General features: G+C 42.8%; 2 protein-coding genes across 2 annotated transcripts in view; one reads left to right on the top strand and one right to left on the bottom strand.

Annotated features, from left to right (window-relative positions):
- KIAA0753 (KIAA0753 ortholog) overlaps window positions 1–10,760 on the bottom strand; it is a 26,791-nt gene extending 16,031 nt beyond the window's left edge. Inside the window, exons 1-5 of the mRNA XM_018554994.1 lie at window positions 10,701–10,760; window positions 9,479–9,574; window positions 6,971–7,562; window positions 4,333–4,439; window positions 917–979 (exon numbers count right to left, since the gene is read on the bottom strand). Of these exons, the coding sequence (XP_018410496.1) occupies window positions 917–979; window positions 4,333–4,439; window positions 6,971–7,562; window positions 9,479–9,565 (849 nt within the window). The 5' untranslated portion in view covers window positions 9,566–9,574; window positions 10,701–10,760. The remainder of the gene's footprint in view (window positions 1–916; window positions 980–4,332; window positions 4,440–6,970; window positions 7,563–9,478; window positions 9,575–10,700) is intronic.
- A 743-nt stretch (window positions 10,761–11,503) lies between these two features.
- The window catches only part of TXNDC17 (thioredoxin domain containing 17), a 13,051-nt gene continuing 4,139 nt past the window's right edge, over window positions 11,504–20,415 (top strand). The window contains exons 1-3 of the mRNA XM_018555023.1: window positions 11,504–11,679; window positions 17,556–17,637; window positions 20,188–20,263. Of these exons, the coding sequence (XP_018410525.1) occupies window positions 11,535–11,679; window positions 17,556–17,637; window positions 20,188–20,263 (303 nt within the window). The 5' untranslated portion in view covers window positions 11,504–11,534. The remainder of the gene's footprint in view (window positions 11,680–17,555; window positions 17,638–20,187; window positions 20,264–20,415) is intronic.

Below are 20,415 nucleotides of genomic sequence, written 5' to 3'. Positions count from 1 at the left end.
ATCGCAAGTATGATCTGCCTGTCCAAGATGGGCAGATTGTACGTTTTTTTAATTACTTTACAACCATCTCAAGACTAAGGTCTTGCGATGGTTGTAAAGTGTATGGCCACCTTTATAGTGTTGAGGTTCTAAAATACCCACCAGGGATCTGCAGGCCATATATGCTTTATATTTTTACAATGTGTTTCCTGGGGGTGCTGTATATCCACAATCATTTAACAGAATAATGGACTTTCACATTAAATGGGCTCTAGTGTATGTATAAAAAATATGGAAGATACATTAGACTCTAAGCTTTATTATGAAGAATGAATTATTCTAAGAATCATCCAAGTGCTACTTGAATTAATACTAAAGGCTGGGTGTTATTGTTACCTTAAAATATCCAGTATCTTTCTATTTAACTACACCCCCACCACCACACTGCCCGTGGCAGCTCAGCTCCTCCGCCAGGACAAGGAAGATACTTAGCATTCCCTAAACTTTCTGGTCCTGGGGGAGGGTCCTGAAGGTAGAGGAGCCATAGTCTCCTTCTGCCATGAGTCAAACTGTGACTGTGAACGTGGGGGGGCATGTTTTGCCACACGCTGTGTGTCTCTATGGATGCACACAACTAGGTGCGGGCACAGCCATGAGCGAGCATGCACAGGTGACTCCTCAGCAGCCGGCAAGCTGATGGAGACATCCGCACAAGGTGGGGTGGGGGTGGGGGCAGTATCGGGAATGACTCCAAACCGAGGGGGAAAAAAAGGGGAGTTAAAAGTACCTCTGGGACACTTAATTATACAAAAATAAAAAATAAAAGTTGAGGTTTAATATCACTTTAAACAATAAACAACTAAATAAATATATGGAAACATTTTTTACCATATCGTCTGGGTAGCATCACAAACAAGTCAATTCACAGATTCATTACCTTCTTTGTGTGCTTTATTTTGTGCGGGCTTAACTTTTCTAAATCTTCCTGGATCTCTTTTACCTGGTTAAAATCATGAAAATCTGATTAGGAGCTTAAACAAATGGCTGCAGGTCTTCACTAAAGCTACAGCTTGTAACTAACTGAAAGTGCATCTTGCAGAAAATACAAGGTCTGCTGATCTTTTAGATGCCTAACCACCCATATGTAGAAAAGTAGAGTTAATAATTTAAAAAAAACTGAAAACACACACGGGGGTGACATCACCAGACCTTCCAGAGATCCTGGAAAAGATGAGGATCAGAATTCTCACAAGACATTTCTGTGCAGAGCATCTTTTTGCAACATTTTGGATTTTCAGCTTTAAAGAACTCCGTTTAAAATGTTAGTAACCCTTACAGGATGGGCTAAGTGCTCGTTTTTGCTTAGGGTAAAAAATAACAAAGTTATGCTCACCCGATTCCCCTGAGCTAGCCGGATGTGACAGTGCTCCCTCCAGCCTGTCTCCTCCTCCACTGCAATGATAGCATGTCCCTCGGCATCCTCCTGTCCAATACACAGTGTATAGAACGTGATGATTTACAGGACCTTACACAACTGCAGCAAAGAGGGTGGAGAGGCTCTGGGACCGGTCCAAGAGCCGACCAGCTCGGATGTACAGGTGTTTATAACTTTTATTTTTAGCTAGGCAAAAACAAGCGCTTAATCCTTGAAGTTCAGGGGTAGCCCCACTGCAAGGGTTAATAAAATATTTACCCGAAGTTCTGCTTTAAGGATCCTATCTGTAGAAGAAGCTAGACCTATTGACTGGCTTCTATCTATGCTGAGGTCAATATTCCTGTTTATGCTCAGTTTATATTGCTGTGGGTAGATCTGACTGCCCTAGGGTCTGATGCATTGGACAGCTGTAATACATACCTGTATAAGCTATAACTCTATTGAAGATGACAGTAAAAGGTATATTCAGGAAAAAAAAGAACTATGAATAGTTTTTGGGTGTCACAATACAGCAGCCATAGAAAACCACATCTGATCCAACACAACCAGACTGCTTGGGAAGGACAGTCGGTGACCTTGTAAAGCGGTCATCCATTCATACGACAAGTCTGAGAAGAATTCTACCCTGGCCGCAGAGGTTCTCAAGTAGTGACCATCTTACCCATTATAATTAGAGGACAGATCTACCATCAAAACTCAAAGGAAGTGACGTAGACATGTTCCAGGCTTGATATAGATTCAGCCACACTGAACAGGAAAATTGTAGAGGGGGTGACCCTTAAATAAAATGACACTGTGGAGATGGAATAAAGTGTATGTAAACCCTGACAATCAACTTGTTCTGTTTTCTACCTTTTACTTTGTTACATAAGCCACCAAAAATGTTTTGCTACACGTGTTCACTACATGCAAAAAAATGTGTTGTGCCAGATATCTGCAGCATTCATTGTAAGTGATTTAGGCAGCATTTGAAATAGCTTAAAACCCGTTTGTCTTTAATATCACTGTAACTCTTTCTATTAAATTGATTCACCAGAGAGGGAATTGCTAGAAGTTTGTTTCAGCCTACTGTGTGAAAAGCTAAAAGGACTCCAAATATATTTGGAGTTTTGACAAATGGATTGCCTATTCGACCAAACACATGGGGGGGGTCCATTTAAAGAAAAATTTGTGTAGCTTTTCACTAGGTGAAACTGCATCTACATTCAAGGTGCCCACACACCTTGCGATAAACGTACGATAATTGCGGGAAATCCCGCGATCGTACTATTATCGTAAGGTGTGTGGGAGCCGTGCGACCTCTGCTACTGTAAGGTCGCACGACTTTTATCTTAGGAACATGTTCGAAAACCCGCCGAGAATCGTACGATTTTTGTTGGGTGTGTAGCATGTTCGGAAGATAAAAGCCGGACAGGCCGGTGTGCGCAAGCGCACACTGCCGGTTCGGCATTTCGGTCATCGGAAGCCCACCCCTCAGCGCCGCGGGCTTGCGATCATCGCAAGTACGATCTGCCTGTCCAAGATGGGCAGATCATACGTTTTTTTAATTACCATACAACCATCGCAAGACAAAAGTCTTGCGATGGTTGTAAGGTGTGTGCCCAGCCTTAGTCTGTGCACGTTAACCAGCTGTTGTGAGAATGGGGCCAAATTGAATGTTCGTAGTGTATTTTCTCTTCTGATTGAATGTTTTTAAGAATATGAATAACATAATCTGGCACTTGCAGATGAAATGAGCACTAGCATATTATGAATTAGCCTATCAATTCCGATAACGCCTATTTTAGGCTCCGGCCACGCGGATCCGCCGACATGACTGATCCCATACATTGCTATGGGGACTGGTCATGCGACCGCGATCCGAACTGCTCCCTGACCCTTTTTTGCCGCGCTGATATTGTGCGTTTTCCATACAGCTTTCAATGGAGCGCGGTTTTAATTGCGTTTCAGCGCTGAAACACAATTAAAAACTCCCACAACCTCTCTTTGAAATCAGCGTGGAAACCGTGTTGATCTGCAGCCACCCTGGTGTGAATGGGCTAGATACATTAGCCACACAATTGCTGTAAATAATAATCTCATGGACTGGAGCTAATGATTGTCTTTGGCAGATAGAAACAACGTTGCAAAACAGAAAACGTAAATATACTGACTGTTCTGATGATCTGTTTAGAGTCAGAAGGCTGCATAGATAGGTCAGAGCAGTAAGTATATTTATTTTTTCTGCAAGCTTTCATGCAAAACCCAAATATTAGTTTTGGTTGGAACCTTTAAAGCGTGGAGCTTAGTAATGAGGCACTGGTAACAGCGTGTCATCAATGTACAGGTAATACACAGAGGGAGGACAAGGTGAAGGAGTTATATTATGCCTGATGAAGGGGCCCTTCGTGGTCCTGAAATATTGGTGTTTTGGACAAAGATCCTTGGTATGCTGGTGACATACTCTATGTCTGGAGATATATACAAGTCACACACAGTGGCAGGATAAAGATGAAGGGATTAATGTACAGAATAATATACAGCATTGAATTAATGAAACCCAACCCGACTTGAATCTGCTGCTGCCTGTGATCTGCTTCTAATAAAATGATCGTTCATTGATAACAAAAAATATCCTTCCTCCCCCGTGAAAAGAAAGGGAGGGCTCTCAATGCAAACAACCATCACAATAGTAAACACAATTGTGATAACAAGGTACAATGCCACTTTGCTTGGTTCTGTACATTAAGGCTGTGATGTGAGCTGTCAAATGATCACAGCTCAGACCACAGCCATTAACCGGCCCCTGTGTGTTTTCTGCAGCGCCGTTTAAACACTGCACCCCAGAAACGCACATCCACCTCCCCATTTATTTATTTTACAATACAGGTGTTATGGAGGTAATTAACAGATGCCGATAATTGACTGATAATTCTTACCTGATGCTGTAAATCATAAAGCATTCTAGCAGATCTGGCTGCTCGTTCCTGCTGGCGTATTCGGCCCCTGGCTTCTTCTGTAGGATCCAAAGTCTCTCTATAACTTTCTAAAGCACAAATTATATGTGAACCATTGTCCTGAGTTACCACACATAAAATATATGTTGTGATATATGAGATCTGAACACACACACACACTATCAACAAATTGAATAATTGATAATGAGAATAATTGTCAACGATTCTCATTATCAATTCATTGATCTGCACTAGACGCAAGGGCGTGGGTCACGGGGGCGGTTGCCCCGGGTGGCAAACTTTTAGGGGCACCGTTGGGTAAGCAGAGGGGCCCAGGTTGGAAGCCTCCGCCCGCTGCTGCTCTATCCTCCCTGTTGGGATCTTGAGGGGACACAGACTGCTTGGATGCTGAGAGGGGAGGAGAGAACAGCTCTCAGGATGGAGTGTAGAGCTGAGAAGTTCAGGATGCCGAGCGGAGGATCAGCAAATAAGTGGGATATTTGCTAGGGATGCACAGATACCAGTGCCGATACTTTTCAGCATTTTCAGAATTTACCAGGGTCGCAGTGGTTGCAGCTGCGACTGGGCCCTAGCGCCCCACCACTGTCCTGAAATCATTAGTCTGTAGTCAATCTCCAATAGATCAGCCGCTCGGAAACCAGGGTAAATGTAATCCAAAATGTATTAAATAAATCCAAGCAGATTCCAAAAAACAGCAAATTCAAAAGAATGATAGGCAGCATGTTTCATACATTTTGGATTACATTTACCCTGGTTTCTGTGCACCTGATCTTTTGGAGATTGGTTTGCGTAAGTGAGGAGCGCACTGCAGCCTGCACACAGGGTATGGACTGATTGCAGCCGGAGCTGGAATGGAGCGGTGAGTTTATGGAGCTCTTTTGAACATTAGTCTGTAGTGTTTCAGAAAAACTGTCACATGACACTAAACAAAAATATATCAGTAATAGGTGTGTGTGTGTGTGTGTCTATATATGTGTGTGTGTCTATATATGTGTGTGTGTGTGTGTCTGTGTGTGTATACAGCCATGGCCAAAAATATTGGCACCCCTGCATTTCTGCCAGATAATTCACCACTTCACGCAGAAAATGTTTGCAATTACAAATGTTTAGGCATTCTCCTGTTTATTTCTTTTGTTTGTATTGGTATGACACAAAATTAAGAGCTTTTTGGTGCAGCCCATCATTCTACTGTTTTCAGAAAAAGAAATGAGCCATTTAAAGAAAAAAAATACAGTCCCTACAGTCAAACATGGTGGAGGTTCACATATGTATTGGGGTTGCTTTGCTGCTTCAGGCACTGGACTGTGTGCATGGCATTATGAAATCGGACGACTACCAAAGAATTCTGGGGTGCAATGTAGGGCTCAGTGTCAGAAAGTTGGGTCTCCAGCAGAGGTCATGGGTCTTACAGCAGGACAATGACCCAAAGCACATGTCACAAAGCAACCAGAAATGGTTTCAGACAAAGCGCTGGAGAGTACTGGACAGGTCAGCAATGAGTCCAGATCTGAATCCCATAGAGCACCTGTGGAGAGATCTCAAAACAGCAGTTGGGAAAATGAACCCTTCCAATCTGAGAGACCAGGAGCAGGTAGCAAAAGAAGAGTGCTCCAAAATTCCTGTAGGGAGGTGTAAGAAACTCATTGATGGTTACAGGAAGCGATTGATTTCAGTTATTTTTTCCAAGGGCTGTGCTACCAAGAATTAATTGAGAGTGCCAATAATTTTGTACATACTTTTTTTGTGCCATACCAATACAAAGAAAATAAATAAAACATGAGAATACCTAAACATTTGAAATTGTAACAATTTTCTGTGCGAAGTGATGCATTATGTGAATGCAGGGGTGCCAATATTTTTGTCCATGACTGTATAAAAAAAAAAAAAAATCACACAATAAAACAGGGATGCACAAATCCCAGGACCCCCATAGACAATGATCCTTAAAAATGACAGCTGCCTAGTTTTTCTCTAGTCCAGTCTTTGAGCTGGAAAAGTATCAGTACTTGTACCAAGTACGAGACGTTGGTATCTGTGCATCCCTAATATTTGCTGATCCTTCCGTGTACTGAGCAACCACCGAGTTATCAGTGCTGATTACTTGGTGTTTGTAAAAAAACTGAGGACACTATTTCCCCAGTTATGAGTGAACAGGAAGTGCTACACATCACTTCCTGTTCATTCATGACTGGGGGACATTGTAATCACTTACTATATGCTCAGTTTCTAAAAACGGAGAGGGGCATTCAGTGCAGAGGCTTCATTCATAACTGGAAAGTGTACTAAGCCTCCTCAGTTTGCGAATGAACAGGAAGCCTCTGTGCCGAGTTCTTCCTGTTCTTTCAGTGCTGGGGCTGTAAAAAAAAAAAAAAAAAAAGAGATTGAAGGGCTCTGTGTCCTCAATCTCTTTTTCGATTTCAAAATGGAAATATCAGGGATCTGTTTAGACCCGATATTTCCCCAAATCCCCCTGACAGTAAAGTAAAAAGAAAAAAAAAATAGTTAAAAAAATAAAACACACACACATCGAAAAAATAAAATCAGCCCACTAATCTATTATGAAGATAATTGTAAGTTGCAGCCTTACTTCAAACTTTACCTTTCTTAACCAGTTCTTCAATTTTCCTCATGCAAGAATGCAGTTCCTTCTGCAGACATCTTACTTCTTGTTCATTTTGTTCCACTTCAATTTTTGGGCTGGTACCAGGCCCCGGATCGTGGGTAGGCGGTGAGTCTGACACCCCTACATTACTCTTGTTCCTGTCTGGTGTATACACATATATTACAGCACCTGACTTGGTCACTTCATGCTTAATTGAACCGTTGGGCTTCTTGTCCTTGGCAAAGGTCCTGGCATTAGCCTTCCCAGGACTGCTGATGATCACCCCTCTTCTGAATTGAGGAGAATGCTGTTTGGATGGCCGAGATTTCAGTTTTCCCTCGAATTTCTCCTGTAAACGCTTCTGTTTTAAATCTCGCTTTGCAAGCCAGACAGCAAGGTTCAAGCGTTCTTCTGATATAATAGAGAAAGACTTTGAGGAGCCGGAATTACGTAGCAAGTCATCAGATGCTACATTCTCAAAAGACTTATTCTGAAGACCTGATATCTTCTCAATTATGATAGGAGGGGGGTTTGAGAACTGAGTGGCCAGATTTGATGGATGAGTAGTAACATCCAAATTAAAGCGTAGCTTCAAAAGAGAAAAAAAAACCAAGGGAATAAAGAAGGTAAAGAAAATGGAAAAATATATTAAACTGCTTTAATTACATATAATGCATTTTTATTAGGGAGCATGTTTATATAGCAGTGAATGTAACGTGCACCAGGAAGATACATCTGCAGTGAGTGTCGCATTCGCTGATATATATATATATATATCACACTCCCCCACACACACACACTTAGATGTTATCTTGTAACTGAACTTGTATTATTCACTGGCCCAATATGCACATTGTTTAATAGGAAGCAAGTAGCCTGGGCAGAGAAGACATACAAGCAGGGAAGTCTAAAGATTTGTTTGTTAGAACCTACCCATGTAAACATGAAAATATTTTATTCACAGTTTTATATGATTAAATAAATTGACAAATAGCTTCAATCTACTGAATATTAAACAGGGAATAAAGGTGCCTGCAGACATCTGCAGATATAGCCGACAAAGGCTAGGAAACAATCATATCTAAATGCCCACTCCTTGACACCTCCAAAAAAAACAAAAAAACCCTGGCCAACAACCCCTCTTCATAATCTTTCTTCTCTCCCTCCTTCTTAAACAGAATAACATTGATATACCTTATTCAATTAAAGCAGTAGAAAGTGTCTCACTGTTGAAAATAGCTCTTAAATATTTACACTGTCTACACTTATATATCAGAATGCCCAAGCAGAACTAACAGCTGATGGAGGAGTGCTAGGTGGAAGGGTGCCAACAACGGTACCCACTGCATGAATCTTGTCTTGTTAATCAGCAACCGGCCAAAGTTCGTACAGTGTGTGCCCTACTTTAGAATGTACATATAATAATTGGCACCTGTATAGCTAATAACATCACATGCACACACAAACATTACCTCGCCTCTGTGTATCCCGAAATCGAACATTAAAATTCGACACACTTGGCATTGTAATCAAACATAAATTCAATGAGAAGAGCAATTACCTATGGAATGGGACAGATTATTGCCCCTGGTCATAAACAGCTTGTGTCCAAAGTTGGTCATTTGTCCCTTTCTGCAATTAATCACTCCATGTGCAATTACATCTGAACACCAGTGCACAGCCGTGGCTGCTGTCAGCCTGTCATTGCTTTGTACAGCCTGAATGGCCGCAGCTGTTCGTTACCAGACCTATTATCCCTGTGTGACTGAGGCCTTACACCAGTGGTGAACATATTAAAAAGTGACACTAAACTCAGGAGTTAAATCTTAAAAATGCATTCAAGTACCTTAACTATTAACAATATTGTATTTTATCTGTGGATCACTCGGCTGTACATCCTCAAATCATCTCTGAATTCCTGCTGACACTGTCCTTCCTTCTGGAGGGTGGTTACTTTTGTTCCCCATGATCACTGTGTGTGTTGTAGAGTAACCACCACTCCAAGCTCACTTCCGTGGTGGACTACAATTTTAATATAAATTACTAAACTAAACATGAGATTGTAGTCCATCATGTGAGTTAGCTTGGAGCAGTGGCTACTTTACAACACACACAGGGACCATGGGGAACAAAAGTAGCCACCCTCCAGAAGGAAGGACGGTTTCAGCATCAGTCAGAGATGATTTGAGGGTCTGCAGCCGAGTGATACACAAATAAGATACATGTTTGTTAAGGTAGTTAGTTCAGGTACTTGAATGCATTTTTAAGATTTAACTACTGATTTTGTGTCACTTTAATATGGAACTCAGGATGCAGTTTGCCCAATTCAGGAGCTAGCAGGATTACTTCTAGGAGCCAGTTCCATTGATAACTAATGTAGAGACAATCTAAAAAGTTAAGGGCCTGCTGTCATTTCTAAGGAGCATTGGATTCCTGACTCCTGGGATTTGTCCAGTCCTGCCTAACACATTAGTAATAATACAAATCTATTACTTGTTCACTCACTTGTGTGCCTCTCCCATGGTTTCTGAATGGCAGGCAGGGCTGAGCACCGGGAACAGCTGAAGGTCCAGGCTGAGAGTCCAGAGCCATCCCCACGATCTAGAGTAAAAATTAAAATGTCAGGGTGATGCAGCATACTTCCAACTTTCTGAGATGTGGAAGAGGGACAGACTTCTTACCTACCCTAAGGTTTTTGTCACTGGTTGCTAGAAGCTTGGTAGGACGCGGGGTGGGAAGCCGCAGAGAGTGTCACGTGTTGCCAAGAGCTCAGTGGCTGCCCCCCACTGAGATGTCCGCTGAGGCACCCAACTCAGGCTGCATCATTATAGGGGCAGCCCTAAGTGTATTATAACACTTCTGGTAGTTCACTGGCTCGTTCACACCAGACGCGTAGGGGATGCACTGGCAGCCTTGCCCACTGCAGTCCCAACACATAGGCAAGGCAAAAATCCTTGTCTTTAATGAAGTCAGTTCAGGCCACTGTCACTTTACAGCTTCATTCACACTTGCCACTTGTTGTTTTGTCCTCTACGTGCAGAGGAAAATCTGTCATGCTAGATGCTGTGTTAAATTACACACATTTACATGCATTTAAATGCATCTGGTACCAAATCCTAGCATAAAATTTTATTTACAAGCATAGAAGTTAAAATAGATTCCTGGAAGCACCTGAATTCTATTTTTTTCTAAACACATAAACTGACTGCAGATAAAAGCATCTAAAAGCAAGGTGTGAATAGATCCGTTGGAAATCATAAGATGTTTAGAAACGCTTTTTAAATGCATATAAACATATTTAATCGCGCCCTGTATGAATGCAGCCTTAAGAACTCATATCTATAGATGCAATTAGGGATTTTTGCATCTGGACAGCAGCAGATTAGGGATTCTCGCTGCGGGAAATCGTAAATTCCTGACGCAGGCATCCTTAATGTCACTTAAAATATAGTTGTGAATGAGGCCTAAACATGATTTTTTGCAGATTTACACACATCAAATCTGCAAAAAAGAGACAACTGAGGAGGACAGAGGGATTTGGTTCCTTATGACAGACAATTGGAGCTGTGGATAGAGTCCTATTCTCCCTCCTCTGCCACATCATGTCATTCAGAAGTCCATCGCCCCCATCTGCTGTGTGAAAGACCCCGCCACCTCCACACCAGCGGAATCCCTTACTCTAATCAGTGCAGCGGAATAAAGAGCTCTGTGTATCCGAACCTATTACCTGTGTCGCTGATTGTCACCTTCCTTCCTATCCACTCCTTAGACAACAGTTAAACTCGGCGCCATGACAACTGAGAGCCGCTACGGGTACACGAATAGACCAAACCTATTCGGGAATTCTTGTGTGGCGGGAATATTAGTGAAAAAGCGGGATCGTTAATTGAAACGTTATTGATTCCTTATAGGATAGAGAACACAGATATTCTGACTTTCTTTGTTTTACATAACGGAAAAAGAAACACCGGTGTTTTGTTTACGTATAATACACAGAACAACTATACATCCGCCATTACAAGCCTAAATAAAGATGGCCGCTGGTGCGCCACCTTTGTGCATGTATCTCAGAAGACACTGTCTGCGCTTCAAACTTGTGTACCTGACTAAAGATGGCCGTCTGCGCTTCACTTATTTTGTACCAAAGGATGGCCATCCGCGATTTACAATTGTGTACCTTAGCAAAAATGGCCGTCTTGCTCTTCACCATAATGTGCCTTAGTAAAGATGACCGTCTGTGTAGCGTTCCTAATAAAAGATTGTCCTCTGCGCTTTACCGTAGTGTACCTAACTAAAGATGGCTGCCTACGCTTCATTCATTCAAAATTATATAGTCATTCAAATATATAATAAATAGACACGTGTTATACTGGTTATAGTCCTAAAAATCAATAAACAAACCTTTTTATTTGATGTTAGTTCCCCTTGCTATAATGAAAACATATTTGCATATGTACACTGATGGCACTGCCCATTTCAGAAGTCAGGAAGACACCTTCCGCTGAGCATGTGCTGAATAAGGACAGATCAGCTATCCTCTCATTGCTCCCAGTTCCCTGCCATGGCAGACTGCACAGAGGTGAAGGTATACGGCTATGAGCAGTACTGTAAGGAGGTGAAGAAGCACCATGGGAAGACAGTGTTCGCGCTGTTCTGTGGGGATAAGAATGAGGATGGGGTGAGCTGGTGCCCGGACTGTGTTAAAGGTACAGTACCCTGGAGAGCATCTCCTTTATTTATGAACAACATGAAGAGTTGCATTGAATGTGATTCCAAAAAGCAGGGGGGGGAGGTTTGTGATAGTCTTCATTCCTGAAATCCATGCACAAACATTTTCAGGGTCTAAGTTTTAAAATCTGGATGCCCTGGAAATTGGGGACCGCCAACATGCTGAGACCCAAGTGTGACTGGACCTTATTATGTGTCATACCATGTAAGATCATTTAATGCTGAACAGTGGAATATAAGTCATCCTTCAAGTGGAAATTAACTGTTTTGAAAATGTCTTTTTGCCCTAATGTGCAAGTATGGTATGTACAGCGTACAGAGAGCTCAACTCTACTGGATGTTCCGCGAGTCTCCTGCTATTAGATAGCGTCTTCCTGATGCCCGCAAGTGAAACATTGTATCCCGGAAAGGTACTTTGCTCTATATACCGTAAGTCTAACAGATTAAACCTTTCCGTTAGCGATGTCCCAATGCATGAGTTCCTGTACTTGCTGGGGACCTCAGGCAGCCTGATGGGGACCTCGGGTAGTTATCTTTGACAGTGCCTCTCTGGCCCCACATCTCCTCCTTCTTTACGGCGCCCACAAAGACAGGCACAGGAAAAGACAGCTACTCACACGCAACCCTGTGAGATTTGCACGCGGCCCTGGCAGGCCCAACCCAAACGCAGGCCAAACTTTGCCGAAAAATTAGAAAAGCTATTTTTTTTTAGCTTTAGCGTGTGTAAATGAGGGGCGGGGGGCGCAGTAGCCAGTGAAGTCACCTCTCTGAAATTACCGTGTTTCCCCGAAAATAAGACACTGGGTCTTATTTTCGGGGTAGGTCATATTTTTTGTTAATGTACAACAATCCACATCTATTCATGTACAAAAATATAGTTAAATCCATTCATGTTAGCAGAGTATAATTGTAAATGTATTGTTGCAGGCACTCTATATGTACAAGTACTATATACGACATATAGCATGCACTGCAACAATAGATTTACAATTATCCTCTGCTAATATGAATGGGTTAAATGATCCGTAGTACATGTTGTACAGAGTTTAATTGTAAATGTATTGTCTGCACTGTATGAGCAGTGTGTACTCTATATGTACTCTATATGTAGTACATATAGAGTATATACTGCTCATACAGTGCAAAGCATACATTTACAATTAAACTCTGCAGCATAATAGTGTCCCCCCCCTCCTACTGTCTACATTTATGATCCATAGATATCTGAAATATTGAAATTGTCATGTTACTGGAAAGGTACTGGATATACATATGTATAGAAATCAGTTACTTACCTGTATTGTACTTCTTCAGTGTCATGTACCGGTAAATGAAAGCATATGTTCCCACTTGCACTGTTTATGCCATGTATGAATGACCTGCTCCTTAATAAAAATTTATTGGTAAAAAAAAATCCCTACCTCCCACCATTTTTATTTTATTTTACTAACTTTACTTCCGCTTAAAAGCTGTAGTCCAGCTATAAAGCTTCTTCATCTTTAGCCCTGTGTTAGGGCAGACATTGTAGTGAGGTTGTGTATTGGAGGATAGGCCCGGAGTCTCCTGGCCTGTCAGTCAAACTTTGAGGTCATGAATGGTTGGTTGAACAGACTAGGAGTTTCCTGGCCTGTCCGTCTAAGCATGGCATCATGGAGGTAGGACAGAACAGGAGTCTCCTGACCTGTCTGTCTATGTATGCGGTCATGGGACCTGGAGTCTTCTGGCCTGTCAAAGTATGAGTTTATGGGAATTAGGACAGACCACAAGTCTCCTGGCATGTCAGTAAAAGTGTGAGGTCATGGATGATGGGACAGACCAGGAGTCTCCTGGCATGTCTAAGTATGAGGTCTTGGGAGGTAAGGCAGACCAGGAGTCTCCTGGCATGTCTTAAGGTGCCCATACACCTTACGAATATCGGCCGATTTTCGTATGCGATCGCGTTTTCGTCCGATATTCGTAAGGTTAATGGGCAGTGTACAACCGCAAATACTGTATCGATTAACTTTTGACTAACCACCAGGTTAGAAAACTTCGGTCGATCACACGATAATTTCAAGGTTGGTGGCGTTTCCGTACGTCAAAATTCGTACGATTTTTTTTTTACACTGCACATGCGCAGACGAAAATAAGTGCGGTCGATTACCGCAATTCGTCCAGGTGCTTTCTTTTAATTACCGCTGATCCAACCTTGCGATAATCGGGGCAGAAAAGGGCCGTCGTACGAAAATCGTATGACGGTTCGATTATCAAATGAAAAGTGTCGTCCGATGATCGCAAGGTGTATGGGCAGCTTAAGTATGAAGTCTTGGGAGGTAAGACGGACCAGGAGTCTCCTGGCCGGCCAGCCAATCAAAGTTTGAGGTTACAGATGATAGGACAACTCAGGAGTCTCCTAGCCTGTCAGTCAAACACTGCTGTTACAGTGGGCGCGTCAGACCCGTTCACTCACACTAAAGCGTCGACACGGAGATCGGCCTTAAGAGGTTAAGGGGACAGATTCCTTTTTAATGAGGATCAGAAGTCTTGGTTTCTCTGTGCCTTGAAACCTGTGACTGCAAGCAAGCAGAAATGTTTTGAAGGTATGAAAGCACTTTTATAGAGATGTCCTAGAGAACCCAGAGTTCAGCTTCAAAGTTCAAAGTGGAGATAAGTTTCTTTACAGCCAAGCATATCCAGCTGGCATTTTCCCAGTGTTTCTAAATGATGCTTTGAGACTGGTTGCAGGGGTTTTAACCACTTTCGTCAGCATAACACACACATGTACATCAGTACGAAGGATGGGCTTTAATACTGGAAGTACCCATATATGTGTCCAGCTGGGCTGCTATACTGTGCTAAGAGGGGGTTCACTCTGACACCGACCGCTCCCAGTCCCTGTTTATGATCAGGAGCTGGTGAGATGAGCTCCCAACCATGTAACGGCAAATCACAGCGATTACATAATCGGAAAGACGGCGTCCACCTAACATTTTTCAGCACCCCTTAAAGGGCCAATGGGTTTTAGGCTTGCCACAATACTGCTGTTATTGCATGAGCAGTCCAGCTTTACGGTTCTAAGCAAAGTCTTCTACTGTTTTATCTTTCGACATTTCAGCGACATTGGTAGTACGTAATCCACATAATAAACTTCAGACATTGCTCTTTTTCTTGTGAAGAATGTATCAAAGTTCCATAAATTATTCCGGCAGAGATCAGCCAGATTAGTCATTATAGTTGCTCGTCCTGCTAAAGCACATCTGTTTTTTGAGTGAACACAATTGCTTTTAGCCCTCGTTCACACCTGAACGTTTTGTAGCGCGTTCTACGCTCGACAAACGCTCTACAAACGCTCTACAAAACGCTCAAAAAATATAAATCCCATTGTATTCAATGGTCTCGTTCCCACCTTGGCATATTTCCGCCCGTCCCTAGCGCGCTACAAAACGGCCCACGCCTGAAAAGGTACAGGTACTACTTTGGGCCCTTTTGTTGCGCGTTTCCATTGAGATACAGCCAAGTAGCCTTCGGAAACGCGCGACGGTCGCACGACTTTTTTACCGCGAATCGCGGTAAAAAACGCGCGACAGAACGAGACCTTAGTCTTCTTTCACAATTGTGCGTCTGAATATTCATGTGTTTTTGTAATGCATTTTTGACGTTTTATAAGCTTCATGCGGTTTTTTTGTTTTAGCCAATGACCAGCAATATCTGCTGTGACATCATTAGGCGTCATCTTCCTTGTATCTGCTTGCAGCTTGTTCTGTGTTGTGTCCTGTAGTTGAGTTTTCTGAGCAATCTTGAGTCATTTTTGAGTATTGTCCCTACCAGGCCCTCTGGTGCTTCCAGGGATCCTTGTAATTGTTTTCGCTGGGACCGTACAGTAATGTCTTTCCTCTTATTAGCTGGATCAGTTATTTGGCATCAAGCTTGTGTGGCTTGCTCACACGCTCCATCTTCCTTTGCGGCCTGGCTAGAGTAGATGTAGCAAGGGGGAGGAGACTGGTTATGTGCAAAAATACACCAACATGTGCTAAAACACATCTGCATGCATTTTTGATGTGCTCCCATTAATGTCTATAGGGCCAGAAAGGCACTGTAGCACCAAAAGAAGCACCTACACCTTTTTCCAAGTCTCATGGCTGCGGAAGGTGTGAACGGGCCCCATAGAAACTAGTGGGAATCCTCTTGTCAGGTGACGAATCTCTTACATGTGTGAACGGGGATCTTGTTAAAGTTTAAAGTTAATTCTATATATGAGAAATAGAAATTAGCATCAGCACTCCAGCATCCCATATTCAGCAAGCATATGTGCAATCACAGATTTCTGCCCTAGGGCCAGTTCACACCAAAAAGTCCACATTCCAGTGTGTTTGGCCTCTGGAATGCAGGCCGGCTCCCTGCGTTCAGGGGTGGGGGCGTGGCAGTGTAATCCAGTAAATGGCACCACAGCCACGTCCCCTGCCCGCAGTGCGATCGCCTGCACCCGGAACACAGGCACATTACTGCCTGCATTCCAATCCAGTGCGATCTGCAAAAATACTGCAAACACCATTTTTGAAGATCGCACTGGACCAGAACGCAGGCACTAATGTGCCTGCGTTGCGGGCGACCGCACTGCAGGCAGGGAGCGTGGCTGTGGTGCCATTGGCTTCAGTGCACCGCCACGCCCCCTCCTGCCCCTGAACGCAGGGAGCCGGCCGGTGTGCGTTCCAGAGGCCGAACGCGCTGGAACGCAGACTTTGTGGTGTGAACCGGCCCTTAAACTGCCTTGGTCACAGCTGGTTAATAAGCACAACAGCACCTTTAGGCTGGGTTCACACCATTTCCAGGACCATATCTAAACCAAATCTGGAATGCAGTGCACCGTGTTTTTGCCGCAATCTTACAGCGTTCCGGAGCTGTTTTCCTTTTTTTAGCTTAAAATGGGCTCTCCAGTGCGTTCCATGTGTTTGTGCTGCATTTTTTTATGCGTTCCAGTGCATTCCAGACCAGACAAAATGAGACCTGCAGTATTTTTCTGGTCTGGTCTGGAACGGACTGCACTGGTGTGAACAGAGGCCAGAAATAGCATAGCGATACATTGGGATACATTTTGTGTCCAGAAACCATCTGGTCTGGTCTGGAGATGATCTGGATGTGGTGTGAATGGGCCCTTAAAGAAGAACTCCGGGACACATTTAAAAAAAATATCCCTTGCAGTAGGTTTACTACTGCACTGCAAGGGTTAACTGCTCGTTCTGGTTTAGGAAGGAAAATAAAAAAGTTATACTCACCAGATCCTCCGAACCGGCTTGTTTTAAAACCTTCTTGTCCTTCCAACCTCAGGTGAGTACATTTTTGTTATTTTCCTCCCTAGACCAAAACGAGCAGTTAGCCCTTGGAGTGTCGGCGTAGCCCCATTACAAGGGTTAATAAACAAATTGCTTGGAGTTCTTCTTTTAAAATAGAACACCACACCACCATGATCGGAGGGACAGTAGGCCAACTCAAACCTGAACTTTTTCTTTTAACACTTAGTGTTGGATAGACCAGGGAAGGGTTGGAACCGCTGTCAGGGTTTTATTGTGGTCTGTGTCCTCACTTCCTGTCTATTTCACAGGTCTCAGAGAGAACAAGAGGGAAGGAAACATTTCCCTACTTACTGTCCATTACGTGTGTGCAGTACCACGTATGTTGCATTGCACATGCAACAATATAAATCCAGCCTTCAGACTCCCCTCTTCTTCTTTCTCCATTTATTTTCTGCCTCATTAGCAATGCTCATCACATATGGTCCCTATTGTAAAGTGGTGCAGAATATGTTGGCGTTACATAAATAAAAGAAATATTATTAGAATATGCTTATCCTGTGTACATGTTATTTCTATTGCTCTAGCTGAACCAGTCATCCGAGGGGAAATGAAATACCTCCCAGAAAGCTCGGTCTTCATCTACTGCCTGGTTGGAGAGAGAACATAGTAAGTCTAACAGGATTTTTTTAATCATGTTTTTAAAGGCAAAGTCCACCTTTTTAATAAATAAATAAATGCTCGCGCCTTCATAAAAGAAAAAATTGTGAAGTTATTATTTCTTGTCCATTTGAGCCAGTAAAGCGTTTCAACCACATTCAGTGGATCACAAGTGCAATGCTCTGGCTCCTGCAGGCTCTTCCAGCAGCCTCTGTTTGTACCGATTTACAGACATTCAGTACAGGGAAGGGAAGTGTCAGTGGACTACAAGTGCGATGACATCACCCAACTTGTATTACATTATGAACTACAAGTCCCTCTGCCGTGATGACTGGTGAGACATGTAGTTTCTTCATTCACATATACAGTGAAAGAAAAGTTGGGAGGGGGTGGCGATGTCACCATGTTTTATGTTCTACCCTAAGGGCTTGTTCACACCAAATGCAGACCAGATTTGCATGAGCTTCTGCACACGCAGTGCAGTGTGTTATACCGCATTTTTTGCTGCGTTTTTGATGCGTTCCGGGCCGTTTTTGTTTTTTACATGCTCTAGAACTGAACGCTGCGGTGTGAACTAGAGCCCAGAATACCATTGGAATACATTGGACGCAGTTTTGATCCGGTCTGTAACTGCTCTGCTCCTGGAACGCGCTTGGTGTGAACAAGCCCTGAATGTGAAACATGGTAGAAGAGGTAAGCTTAGCCTTTAATGCAACATACAGAGAAGAGGTGAATGCAAATGCAGAGCTGCATGAAAATGGCTACTTTTGTCACTCCTCTAGGAGGGTGAGCACTTAGGGAAGCTGTTGAACAAGTACTGCTGTGTCAGTACAAGACATTGCTAAAGGTTGTGTGACTTCCTTGGGTGACTTTGTACTCCACAATAGACCTCCTGTATGATGGGTGCTAGGGAGCATGCAGTAAATGTCAATGTTTAATAAATGCTACCATTTCCATATACTTTCTTCTTTCACTGCTGCCGCCAACGTCACCGCCTCCTCCTGTCTAAAATTGAACTTGTACATTGGCCCCCCTTTTGTTCATTGACAGAACTCCTTGTATTTTGTGAAAATAATACAAAACATGTCAATGGATGAGGTGGAGTGCAAGTGACCTGCTAACCTTCACTGTATGAGAACCGAAGCTGTATGTTTCAGTGCCTGAAGTTGGGTGTTTACACTAGTGATGGAATTAAGGAAACTTAAGAGTTTTACATAACGCAGCAGCATCCCCACACATTGGGCATGATTTATTTATTTTATGTGTCAGCAAAGTTGTCATAAACTTTAAAGTGTTGATGGACATGTAGGATCCTGGAGGTCAGGAAGATGACCTACCGAACAGGGTCAACCTGATGGCACTATCTAGACCATGACAATGGCCATCATTTCAGCAGGTCCATTTAGTCACCAAGGTCTTATTCAGGCCAGTGTCCATGTTTGAAGACTTCCACTAGACATGGTTATCATTTCATAGCCATCTTGTGTTTGAACAAATCTGGGCACTTTATTGCACCAAAGGGTCATGTCTATTCCTGAGGAAAACTAATATGAGCCAAGATGTACAGTGCTTGTTCTCTGTTCTAATAAAATCATACTTAAAGCTGAAATCTGGGCTAAACAATTAGAGGCATGTCTATTCCTACTTGAATCTTAAGTGTCCTTTATTTATTCCATAGCTGTGCAGTAATCCAGAGTGAAACCACTTTTTGGGCCCTATGTTCAATTTTTTAAAGCCACTCTCTGAGCAAACAAAAAGTACCCTTGCAGTGGGTCTATTCCCTCACTGCAAGGTTAAGTGTTCATTGTTGTCTATGGAGCCGGAGAAAAGATTTACTTACCTGAACTCCGCTGCCTTGGCAGTCAGCTCTCTCCTCCTCTGCTCCAGCTGGTATAATGTCTCTCCGAGTCTTCACGTCTAATGCAGATCTATGGAACCTTCATTAGACTGATGATGTTAGTGGTCCTTAGATCGTCGGAGCCAAGGGAGAAAAGTCTGCGGGGTCCAGTCTAGCAGCACAGAGGGAGACAGCAGGAGTGGAGTTCAGGTAAGTAAATCTACCTTACTCCAGCCCATAGGCAACAAACACTTAATCCTTGCAATTTGAAGGTAGCCTCACTGCAAGGGTACTGGTAATTGGTTTGTCTGGAAATGGGCTTTAAAGGAAACCTGTACTGAGAAAAGTAGAAGGGTATCATGGGGAGGGTCCATCAGAAGATTCCATTTGCATGACTTTGTCTGGCTTAATTAAATGCTTTAAGCCGGGAACATGCATGCAGATCAATGTTTTCAGTGTAAAGTCAGAACTCATTACCTGCATACTCATTCCTGATCAATGACTTATAAAATATTGAAGACTCTATCAGTTACAGCCAGGCAACTAGCATGTTTTAAACCAGGCTTCAGCAGTAGCAGCCTACATACTTTCTCCATAAAGAGGTTCTTTAAAAGAAGATTTTACCACCAATGTGTACAGATCTAATTTGTCATGGTGGTTTCATGTTGTAAATCTTTGTCCATATTACTATTAATATCTAATTTCCTGTTTCTTTTACACAGCTGGAAGGATCCAAATAATGATTTTAAGAAAAATCTGAAACTTACTGGAGTTCCCAGTCTTGTTAAAGTTGGAACGGTAAGTCTATTCTCATTGATTTTTCTTTCATTTCTCTATTAGAACCGCAGAAAGCTTTGTGCTATATCCTGCCTGCATCATATGTTTCAGAAGAATGTCCTCTAACATGCTGATTTGATAGTGTGTTGGCAAGCTAACTAGGGGATCACAAC

Source organism: Nanorana parkeri, unplaced genomic scaffold (genome assembly GCF_000935625.1).
Source record: "Nanorana parkeri isolate BGI_ZX_2015 unplaced genomic scaffold, ASM93562v1 scaffold181, whole genome shotgun sequence".
In the NCBI taxonomy this organism is placed as follows: Eukaryota; Metazoa; Chordata; class Amphibia; order Anura; family Dicroglossidae; genus Nanorana; species Nanorana parkeri.
This window is presented reverse-complemented; position numbering and strand designations above follow the sequence as displayed.